Source organism: Pleuronectes platessa, chromosome 19, assembly GCF_947347685.1.
Source record: "Pleuronectes platessa chromosome 19, fPlePla1.1, whole genome shotgun sequence".
Lineage (NCBI taxonomy): Eukaryota > Metazoa > Chordata > Actinopteri > Pleuronectiformes > Pleuronectidae > Pleuronectes > Pleuronectes platessa.
This window is the reverse complement of record NC_070644.1, coordinates 6,247,216-6,259,609: the sequence shown is the minus strand read 5'-3', so window position 1 is coordinate 6,259,609 and position 12,394 is coordinate 6,247,216. Positions and strand designations below refer to the sequence as shown.

The window sequence follows — 12,394 nt, the reverse complement described above, 5'->3', positions numbered from 1 at the left end:
GCCTAGCGAGGGGTGAGTGCAAAGTCTCCTGCATTAACTTTTGACTGAATGTATCATCTGCCACTCACATACTTTTATATCAAATACAATGTATTGGCAAAATTAACTGTGATCAAACAACTTGGCAGATAAATTTTCTATCAAACTTGATTCATATCACATGTATGTAGCGAGAGATGCTCTATCCCTCCTACTGAAGTGTCCTATAGCAATATACTCAATCCCTATTACCTACCAGTGATAAATTACAGAATATCACATCACAGATACCTCTGTGATGGTTTCCATGTAAAAAATTTATTTACAGGCATCAGTAGATATAATTTTATAAAACAAAGAAACCTAAAATTCTGGCAAATTGGAAGATGAATGATGTTAATTCATTACATTACATTTCATTTAGCTGACACTTTTAACCAAAGCAAATTCCAATTATGCATTCATCTATAAGGGGCCTTTCGGAGTTGAGTATCTTACCCAAGGACACTTTAGAATGGGCTGGGATTCAAGCTACCGGCCTTCTGGTTGGAGGACGGCCACTCTACCCCTCAGCCACAGCCACATCATTGTTCAGATTTATTCAGGTCATTCATTGGTAAAGCATAATGGAATCAATACATTGATAGAAGGATGTATTCATTGGAGGACAATTATGCTAGAGGAACTCATGAATTCATTCATTCACTATGCAGGGATATAACCAGAGGGATTAATTTGTGGCTCTTACAAACACAAGGGTACTAGTGCCCCCCAGTGTAGGGAATGAGTTGGGATATTTTGTTCCTAAGATAAATACAAAATTTGATTATGTAAATATGCTGGAATGTCTTTGTGTTGTTAATGTTGTGTATTTTAAGTAAACATACAAGAGTATAACATCGTTTATGAATCCTCAGACATAGTCATAAGGATCATAGACTGTAGTAGTCTCATTACATTGTTAGAGTAAACAGGGTCATGATGTCATAAGTCATCTGAGACACGCTCTTGGTTCAGGCTAAGGTGGCTTTTTTTACATTGACCCATTTAGATCATTAATGGTTTAGTGTAAGTTCACAAAAATAAACTCTGACAGTTAATATAAAAAACACACACATACAAGCACACACGTACGAACACACAAACACAATCTTCACAAGCATTTCATTACATTAACCTTTTGTCTAACAGATAACACTCAGACACACACAGGGGAATGACTCATAGATTTACAGCATTGGATTAGCCTCTGCTTCTGATTACATCTCACTCCTCAGAAAACAAGATCACTACGGAGCACCTCAGGGTATCTATCAGTGTCATCTGAAAGAACGGTACGATCACGGTGAAGGTCATCGGCTTCATGACTTCATCCTCTTCAAACAAGAAATTCACCAAGAGCTCTTGAAAATATTTGTTATTATTATTGTTTACGTTTTTTTACACTCCTCTGACTCAAACGGGTATGCAACTATCGTAAGTGTTTGTCTTTGTGTCTATTTATTCATCGTTGAAAAATATGTTGTGTGGCTCGTCGTATATATATATATAAATATATAAATGTATTTATGGAGCACTTTTCAAAATGGTTCAGCTAAGTGCTTTATAAATCCAGCAGTGACAGTAAAAAAGCACAATGTGTGAATAACACTCTAGTTTAGATTTTCCAGTTTGACAAGACAAAACGATTTACAGTTTTTTGTTGTCTACTTTTATTCATTTCATTGGTTTTTAATAATGTCACTACACAGTCCATTACAGTTTTCATATTTCTATTTAAACAATGAGTGTATTATGTGTATTTCCCACTGATGTTTAAAATAAGATATTCTGCTAACATAGATAAACTGTGACAACCATCTTCACCTCTGGACCTCCATAATGAGAGATATCCTCTTTGAACATTTACTGAGATTACAATTAAGTATTGAATGAGTCAAATAATGTAGTTTCATGCATATTTTTGGTTATGGAAAGTCCTGCTAAACAACAACCCATTCAGTGGAATTCACATGGAGCAGCATTCTGCTTTGATCGTGATGAGGATCATTCTGAAGGGAGTACTCACCAGGCTTGAGGTGAGGGATGGGTCGGATTTTCCGAGATTCAGGGAGCACATGCGGACCAGGTTAGAGATCTCGGCCGATAGCTGCCATGCTGTGTGAGTCTGCTGAGGGTGTGTGGGTAGCAAAAGATACTTTCCTGCAGGAGAACAGCAGGGAGAGATGATTTAAAAACCCTGACTAAAGCACATAACCAGCTGCAGAGGTAGAAAGTTGTGCTGGGAAATAAATCATTATGTGATCATAATGCAATATAATTTCAGCAAAAGCAATACAAGAAATGTAGAATATATATAAATATAGTATTTAGCCATTGGGTAAGCACAGGGAGGAGGCAGAGAACACGTAATTTATCTACCTCAGATTTGTAAAATCTTACGCTGTTTATCAAGTGTTTGTCATTCTCTACCTATAAAGAGAAGTTTAAAACCACAACTTCCACTCAGGAGCAAAAAATATCTGAAATCATATAAAATGATCTGGAAATAACTTAAAAGAAATAATACGACATTAATCAAGATAATTGATATCGACTGATAGGAACATTTATCTTAAATAAATTTTGGCCATATCATCTCATAGAATAAAGTCATATACATTCACTCAAGAACTAGACTTGAGTAAAACTTGAAGGACCTAATTTGTGTATTTCCAATGTGTACAAATTTTTAGCTCCACTACATTTCAAAGTGAAATATTGTGTTTTTGCACTTGTTACTAGTTACTTTTCATATAAATATTTAACGTACATGAAAATATGTTCACCTTTTAAAATATCCCTTCCAAACTTCTTGGTTCAATCTAAACAACTTCCCTCAGTGAAATTAATCGTGAAACTACTAGTTTCTTGCCTTTCATGTCACATGTCACAATGACCGAGATTTGTGTTGAGACCCCCAACTTCCAAATCCCAGCGATAGAAACCACCAGGCTAAAATACTTGAATCTATGTCAATGTATAATTAAATGTAAAAAAAAAACATATATATATATATATATATGCCTCAATATAAACAATAATAGATTTGTCAAATGGGAAGTGTATATGATAATAAAAAAAAATATTTTCTTTTTGCACATTTAGGCTACTACTACACTACTGATGAACATTGTAATAATGTTTTTACTTAAGTAACATTTGAATCAAGTGGTAAACATGTGGTGCATTTTAACATTAATGCAATGGCACTTTAACTAAACAGAGGAGGTGTACATTATTTACACCAGTGTGCAGGTGTCAACAAGCTAGTAAATCTTGTTTGTTCTAGAAAATAAACTGAACAACTCCTGACCCCCAAAAGGAGCAGGGACATGGGGACTGAGGAGATGGTGCAGGTCGTAAAATGAAGTAGAAACATAATCTCAACTGTCTGCTCAAGTTATAACTGTAAATCTTAAGCCTCTGACCTCTGACCCCTTTACAGGTCAAAAGGTTAAATTGGGGCAGAGGAGAAGAAAGCCTATTAAGAGATCACTGACAATCCTAACTTTACATAATAGCAGCACAAGTACGCACCTCAAAGTCACTTAAAGAATGGATGCACCACCACAACAGCATAAACACAGAATTAAGAATACTGTTTAAAATATAATCTCCAAAGAATATCCAGTTTCAGTTTCCAGGGCTGACAGGTAGATGGCACTAAGTGCACCCGCTAACGTCAATCGACTTCCAGCAACCCTCTTTATTCCTAAAACTGCAAGACAAAGATGAACACATCATATAACCAGCTTAAGCAGAGGAACCTGCAAATCATATTGTTCCATACTGGCACTCCATGAATTGATGATTCGTTTTTAGAAGTGCTGTCATATTTTATCCTCATGTGTATATTTCCATTTCCTGTTTAAACTCCGGGAGACGGAGAGGAGAAATAACAATCTTGACACAGTAAAGGAAGAGAAGATCTGTAGACTGTGCTCAACACACAAAGGGAATGTCTCATGCTTGTATGGCCTAAAGCTGGTATCTCCTTCATCCAGAGCTTTTAACTGGAAAGAGCAGATTTATCGATTTACTGATGTGCAACTTGAAAAATCTGATTTATAAAATGACAAGATTTAAAAGGCTCTTGTTGTTTCAGAGGCATGAAAGTCTGTTACCCTTTTATCGGAAACAATGACAGTCTGGGAAGAATCCAAAAGACGTGGTGGAGAGAGTGTTAGGCTGTGAAAAAAAGAACTGCCTCCCGTGTTGTATTTAATAAAGCACATCATATCAGTGTTAAAACATTTTTTTGCTTGGCTTTAAATTATGATTCATGCTGTTTTGTGCCGTCACAATTATTTCAGTAATTTTGCTGACACACAAACTCCTGTAAGGCTGTGTTTAACTCATCCACGCTGTTATTATTGTGGCTAATTACTATTCATATTCAGACACTAAGTTCACTGCCTCTCCCTCACCCTCATTTCCTGTCATCTTCCTACTGAAATATTTGTTTTGTATTTTCAAAACACACTGCACAAAGATGTTAAATTATTCCCTTTAAATTGTTACAATCATCTATAAAACAATACTTTTGATGACAGATTGTGGATATTTTGTCCTGATTTGTTATAAATGTGGCTAAAAACCTATTTACTGCGGGAAAAAAATACCTGTAACATTACTGTTGAAAATTGTTCAGAACATAGTGTTAAACCTGTGAATGGCTCTTCCTTGCTGCTCAGACTCTCTGCTCTCAATTTATTTCACTGCCGTATATGAAAGTCAAGCTTCAGACACTTAGCTTTGATAGGAAATCCCCACCATTCCATATCATGAGTGCTTTTATTGTTGTTAGATGATATATGTATTCTTATCAGGGGTAAAACCTCACTGACCTTTATTGTGCTGCCATCAGCTGGTTTCATGGCTTGATGGTAGACAGGTTTTCATATCACATGGTAACACTTTGACATTAAACGTGTTTTATGCAAGCAAAAACTAACCATTTCATTTTTTTTTTTTTTTATCCTAAGGTGTTCAATTCTTGGTGTTCCTGACTGATCTGTAGATGATTAATTCAACAAAATTGCAAGGAAATCTAATAATCTAAAAAAAAGCACACTAAAAACAGACAAAAATAGGTGTCCGTTCTGGAACTAAGTAAGTCAACCTCTGCAAAATATACTAAGCTGTTCTCCGCAGTTAAGACTGTGATCACTGCTGTAAAACCAGGAGAAATGAAAGGAGACCAAACAGGATGAGGAGGGAACATTTTCCTCACTAGTGCCGTCACTTCACATCCCGGCATAAAGGAAATCTCTCATCAGACACTAGTCAACACTTCTGGGAAGTCAGGTGTCAGGAGATTTGCGTAGGCGAGTTTCACATTCAACACAGGTATTTGCAAGGTCAGACCACTCTGTTCTCAACCATGCGTTTTAATCCTTCCTGCATTGATGGTGTGAATTATACAGGAACAAATCAAATCTATACACGCAGTGCCGCTGCTGTCCTGTGTTTCAGGCATTTTTCATAAGGGTATCTCAGTCAAACTCCTTTAATGTTTATCGTGTAAGACTCAAGGCTTTTGTCCATCATTATCAATTCACAGACAAACAGTCTTTATTCCTCACTGGTATTTAAAAGAGATGTCTTTTGTATTACATTTATTAAAGGCTGAAAGAAGAACTTGATGTCCTTACCACAACATTTTTAAAGCATGTGGTTATTCAGTACTTTCAAAGCTGTCTGTATTCAAAGCTTGTCCAAAGTTTGAGTTTGATCTTACGATCAACATTCAAGCATGTTATTTAATCAAATCAACCAAAGTAGAAAAAAGGAACCTGACGTAAAACCCAAACAACTTGTGGAAATTCAGTATACTTTAAAAACAAATTAAGTTATGTTCAACTCAATACCAGGAAGCCAACCCCATCTCTATCACATCCTATCTCTAACTAGAAACAAAGACATCAGTCACCTTGCTTTTATTACACAATCAAGACAATGGACTTGCATCAGGTTCATGCTTGTTTATCCATCTAGTTTTTTTCTTCAATTAGTAAAACTGTAAAGCACACTTTCAAAGCAGTATCTAATGACAACACAACCTTGAAAAGGTCAACAATTATAACCAGTGAGGTGAAGGCCATCTGTATACACCTCACATGAAAACTAAGCTGTATAGAAGCCATAAAGCATCAACCTGTCTTCTGAAAAGAAGCAAACAAAGCTGCGATCACAATATAAATCATCTGTCATCCTTCAGAAACAGGAATGCATCTATACTCATGGGAGCCAGACTCATATCCATATCCAGAGGGAGGCTGAAACTGAGCAATTAAATTATAAGTGTGTAGGATTTATTGGGATCTATTTATAATAATTTTTTTGTTAGTGTATAAATCTGAATATTATATGACATTAAACCTCTCAGGGTTTTCATTAGCTTTGAATAAATCCTTATCTACAGAGGAAGCAGGTTCACTTCCATGAAGACCACCATGTTGCACTGCATGTTTCTACAGTGGCACAGAAGGGACAAACTTTGACTTTTCTGAGGTCACTAATTCGCTGACTGCAGTTTAGATCCGGAAACAGGCACCATTCTCTCTGGATGAGGACATACAACTGAAAAATCCCTTAGAATTAATAAACCCAACAAATCATCTCTTTTGTTGCCACTGCAGCTTCTGTAGTCTTTACAGTATTGGTTTAGCATGCAGCCAGGGAAATCACAGACCAATTGCATGTATTGTAATTGCATGATGCTACTGATCATATACAGTTGGCTGCAATTTTAAACCTCACCAATAGGTGGCAATACATTCTGCACACTGGTTCTTTAATTACTTATCTCTTTTCATTTTGCAAGGATATTTGAAATTAATTGATTGGTAGGTCCCATCTATTTATAAAATTACAAATCTAAGTTCTCTGCACACTTAAAAAAGACGTGCAGCACCCTCAATGAAACACACTGTTTCATTAAAATAATAAATAGCCGATAAACACATCGCAACTGGTAGCGCTCATGACGTCATTCATCCGTGCCTGTCCATACCAGCATGATAATCTCGATACATTGACATGTCTTATTTGAAATATTCAATTTAAATTCTTTTGAAGAAGAAAGATTCCTTGTTTCATCTTTTCTGATGCACATCACTGAAAAACTAAAACACTGAGTCAGAACTGTTTTTGTTGTGTTAACAATGGGATATCAATTCATCCACACTTGCTTACTATATTTAGCAATTTTACCCTCAAGTGTAACTATAGGCTATCAAAACGTGAAATTATTATCAGTATCAGTCATGTAGGCATGTAATTATTGGTATCCATATTCAGGGTTCATACACATTTTGACCAATGGATTTCCATGACTTTTCAATACATTTAAACAAAATTTCCATGACCATACATTTTGTGAAATCTTGGCGTATACAGGAAAAGTGAGAACATTAAGTATTTAAGCTATCAATGAGAACTCCAAAGAATACAGTATACCTTAAATTACACAAATGAATGAGAGACAATAGTTTGATTGAGGTCTGTGTGTGTTGTAACCCATGGCATGTACTTTTCAATTTGTAGGCAAGCATGGTTAAACATACACTTCCCTGGCATAGTGCATTATCCCGCCTGCTTCCCAACCGATCAATAAGTATGAGAGCTTATGCCTGCTTATATTTTGAGCGTATTTCTTTTAAAAGCATAGGAATTATTTATAACTCAGCCTAAATGAATGACATGAAAATATGTTTCAATGACATCTCCAAAACTTTTGGGATTTAATTTTTTTCAAGCACTTTTCCAGGCCTGGATATAAACATTTTACAATTCCATGACTTTTCCAGGTTTTTCATGACCGTAGGCATATTGTGCTTCACATAAATCTTATAAAGCATGAGGATTAAAAAGAATCCTGAACTGCAGCCAAGAACATTTGGATCATGACCAAAACATTTATTTAAAAAAAAAATCTGCTGCTATAATAGCAACTTTGCTAACCCCAAAAGTGTGAGGATGTGGCATCGGTTGGTCATAAATATGTCAGTTGGACAGTCGAAAGCAGCCCACATACACAAAGTAAAAAGTTAAAACCATATGTGAAACTTACCTGTGAGACCGCCCCCAAGGCTCCTTCTTCGCACATTTCTTCCATCTTCACTAAGATGTTGTTTAAATTTGAGAGCAGGACTTAACCCATGAGTTATCTCCGGGTTACTGGACTTATGAAAGGACAAGGAGGGAGGGTAGAGGATGTGGTCCAACTAAAGAAAAAGACAGAAACCGCAGGGAATTAAAGATATGTATTTGGTTACTTTGCTGAAAAAAACAACACAAAAGTTACCAAATAGCGGTTTGTAGGGCCTTTATCAAGGTGTGGATATTTGCATATTGTCAACAAATACACCAAACGACAGTAAGCTTTAGCACAGCTAGGATGCAATAAGTGAGCTAAGACCTTTGCAAATAATGAGCTGGAAAGAAGTGAGGAGTAAACATGGTGAATGATATAATTAATTAATTGGCCCATGAATATAGTTTAATTATAATAATCAAGTACACACAATAAGTTCTGTTAAACTAGTTTATGAAGTGTTTAGTACGTTAGTGCTAATGTAAGTGCTTCGTCTTTATATTTTGGGTTTTCTCAGTCATGTAAACAGTGTCACAATTAGCACTGCAGCAATTTATCAATTTAAATGTATTATAAGGGGTTTACAGATTGTCCAAATTCTATACCTCGTTTTTCAGTTCTTATCACAGAGTCATAGTTGGATCAATAGTCACATGCATGCTATGTAATGAGTTTCCCTCGTTGAGTTAAAAAATGAGAGATCAACAGGCTGCGCAATAGTAATTGCAGTGGGTAGGGATATCGTGGTTGCATGGTTTTGTAGCATGATTCAAGATAGTGGACATCTGTATAAAATTGTTTCACAATCGATACACCCCAATTATCTATTCTTCCTTAAAGTTCTTCCTCGATTTCTTGATTAATCATGTTGTCTGTATAAGCATCTGAAAAACAGAAGGAAACAGCCCTGATATATTTAACTGACAGCAATGCTAAGTTGAGGAGAAATCACTAATCAGGTATCAGGGGAAGTGTCAGAAATTTAAACAGGGTAAAAAATATAGGGCAAGAGGCTGTGAGAGTCTTGTCTTGTGAAGGGAGCATTGTGTTACAACTCTGAGGAATACAGCTGCAAATCTAAAAACAGTAGGCAACCCAGAGGGCAGGGCTCAACTTCTCTAAGTGATCTCAGAGGGGGATTCCCAGGGAGTCCTCCATATCATGTTAATACTTATAGCTTAAAAAGAAAAGAAAAGAAAAATAATGAGTTTATCAGTTTCTCTCTCAAGTCAAAACTTGTGAGGTTTCCACACTCATGGTTGCAGGATTTAAGAAGTAGGCCAGTATTCAAACCCTTCTGTGACAGTAATCAGTATAAATTCAAAAAAATAAACAGTCAGAAAGAGCAGAAGATAGAACATAAATGGTAAGAAAAGTAAAGCGCAATGCCTAAATAAAAAGGACTATGCCAGGTTAGACATCCATTATTAAAATACAACGCAGACTACAATGCATTTAACCAGCCCATATTTTTCTAAGAAGATAATGACCTTATATGACGCTCAGACCACATAACAAAGCCCAGCGGAGTGAGGAAGAGGCACTCCCAGAGAAAAAAAAGAAGCATAATGGCTCAGAGCATGAGGTGAAAGGAAATAACCTCTACCTCTCTACGGGATGATTTATGGTCCCTGTGCCATTAATGACAACCAAGAGCTTTCTGTGTAGGGTGGCTACACTTCGCCAAGAACGAAGAGATGGTATTAACATCTGCCTGAGAGATCTGATCACAAGTCGATCGCATTAAGTTGTGTGATCACATCTGGTATTAAAATGTCTCCTTAGTGTCTCCTGTGATCATGAATGATCAGCTCTAAAGATCTCAGGACCCTTACATACTACAACAGTGTTGTTCGTTTTACTTAAATATATTATGTACATTAATGGAAAGAAGAGATATTACTGCGGACACCGACAATCCTGGGACTGAGCTCAGGCTGTGCTCTTACATTAGGAAGGGAGAAGAAACAGGGTCTTTAGCAGGATGGTGGAACATGTCTAAACAGACATCAACTCTATTTATACTGAGGTAGCACAGGCAGTACATTACGTGGTCATATTTTAATTTAGAAAGGATGTTTAAAATGTACAGTATATATTCACAGAAGACATTTGCTTCATTATATAACATGCTTTACGACTATACTATTAAAAAAAGGTTTCTGTGCAGAACATTATAACATATAGCAGCACTAACCACAAAATATTTTAGTGAGAAGGACGTCAACTTGGGATTTGCAAATGAGCTGCTTTGTAGTGGTAATTTATGTAACGTGTCAAGATGCTCAAAAGACAGATATACTAAGCATTTTAAACTATGATTAGTGTGTTGGTCTCTGCCTGAACTGAACTTTAAATATATCTCTAATATTGAATATTGTTTGTATAAAAATACTTTAAAACATTAACTATATTCCGACAGTCAAAGGTTTTTGGTTTTGTTCATCAATGGCTAAGTAAAATAAATTAAACCAAAATTGCAAACCTCTACCTGCAGCTTAATACATTTATTACTTATAATTTATTGTCCAACAAAAATTCTGCCTCTCAAAAAGACAAAAACGATCTCACACCCACAACCTAATGTTGAGCCAGTAGACACAGAGGAGGCAGAGATCGAGAGCTGTGATACCCAAATGTTCATATGCATGTTTGTTTCAAATGATGTGGTGAAGCCTTACTTTTTCCACTTTAGATAAGCCTACAATATATAAACAATTGCACAATAAATTAAATCATATGAACATGTGGAAACCAAGAACTCAGAACATAAGTGCTAACAGGATATAATCTGGTAAACTCCTGCGTCACCAAGTCACATTGTTTACAGCCACAAGCATTTGGTTACAAACAGGTCATTATGACCGGAACACCTCGGATCATATTAATACACAAGCAGTGTGTGCCATGACCTGATGGAGGATGTCGCTCCATCTCTACATCACAAAGGAAGTTGAAGACAATTCACAGAAGGCCTGCAGTGCTCTATGTATACTGTGTTTAAGTCAGAGATATTTTAGTCACATTTTCATCAAAGCTTTTGAGTTTAAATGATTGCGCACAAGCTACAAGAAGATATGACCATATCAATAATTACTGGTGTATGATGTTAAATTATAAAAATAGGTTATATAGCAAGTATCAGAGTTATTTGTGCACTGCAGGGTCAAAGTCTGAAGTTTGGAGACTTGTGTATTTTACGTCAGAAATTGGCTTTCACTTGACAACGCAAACATGGAACAACCTATAACCAATACCTGTAGCCACTTTCTCACTGCCTACTTAGAATGAGTAACACAGCATGTATACAAATGTGAATCTAAAACACAACTCTATATACGTTGTGATCCATGGAGAAGACAAAAAGCATCTGAAGCTTGCCAGAGTTTCATCTGATTTTGGACTTACTGAGCTTCAACATTATCATCCAATTATACATGATCATCTGGTCGATCAGAACCCATGCAGAACATTCAATGTATGTTGAATGTTCTGCATTCAACATACATTTGAATTCAGAACATGAAGAACATTCCCAGCACAACTTTCTACCTCTGCAGCTATTTATGTGGTTTAGTCAGTGTTTTTAAATCATCTCTCCCTGCTATTCTCCTGCAGGGAAGTATCTTCTGCTACCTACACACCCTCAGCAGACTCACACAGCATGGCAGCTATCGGCCGAGATCTCTAACCCAGTCCGCATATGCTCCCTGAAGAGGAAGCATGCAGTAGCTCCGTTATTAAAGAATATTTGTCAAATTTCTGCCAGTCCAGTACATTTGCACTGATTTTGATAGTGGGTGTAAGCCCTTTAAAAACCAATTTGATTACATAGAAAAATTGCAGTGAGCCAATCACAGTCTGCTTTCTGTATGCACTGTGGGTAACACACGCATTGCAGTTTTTGACAGCAGCCATTGCCCTTTCACCTACCACCATTTCTCTCACCCTGCAGCAGAACTCCTGTGTGCAAGATAAAAACCTGACCTGCTCCCTTTACCTCCATCGACTGTTCCACCCTCAGCTTCAAACACAGTGGACAGTACCAACAATCCTTTGTTGTCAAAGCAAAGAACAGACAGCAAACACGTGTGACAAAGATGATGTAAAGCACAACACGCAAAGTTATCTGACTTTACCCACTGAAAGATTGGGCAACCGTAACCTATTTGTATGTGACAAATAGTCACATACAATAAAAGTTTTATTATTATATTATATGTTTTTTCTTTATCACCATAATCATTTCTGAGAATACGGATTCTACCCTTTGTA

The 12,394-nt window shown here is 36.5% G+C and overlaps 1 protein-coding gene across 5 annotated transcripts in view; it reads right to left on the bottom strand.

Moving 5' to 3' along the window:
- mast4 (microtubule associated serine/threonine kinase family member 4) overlaps nucleotides 1-12,394 on the bottom strand; it is an 89,768-nt gene that overhangs the window by 65,313 nt on the left and 12,061 nt on the right. For all 5 annotated transcript variants that reach the window (XM_053447617.1, XM_053447620.1, XM_053447618.1 and 2 more), the window contains exons 2-3: nucleotides 8,096-8,249; nucleotides 2,048-2,181 (exon numbers count right to left, since the gene is read on the bottom strand). In XM_053447617.1, coding sequence (XP_053303592.1) covers nucleotides 2,048-2,181; nucleotides 8,096-8,249 — 288 coding nt within the window. The remainder of the gene's footprint in view (nucleotides 1-2,047; nucleotides 2,182-8,095; nucleotides 8,250-12,394) is intronic.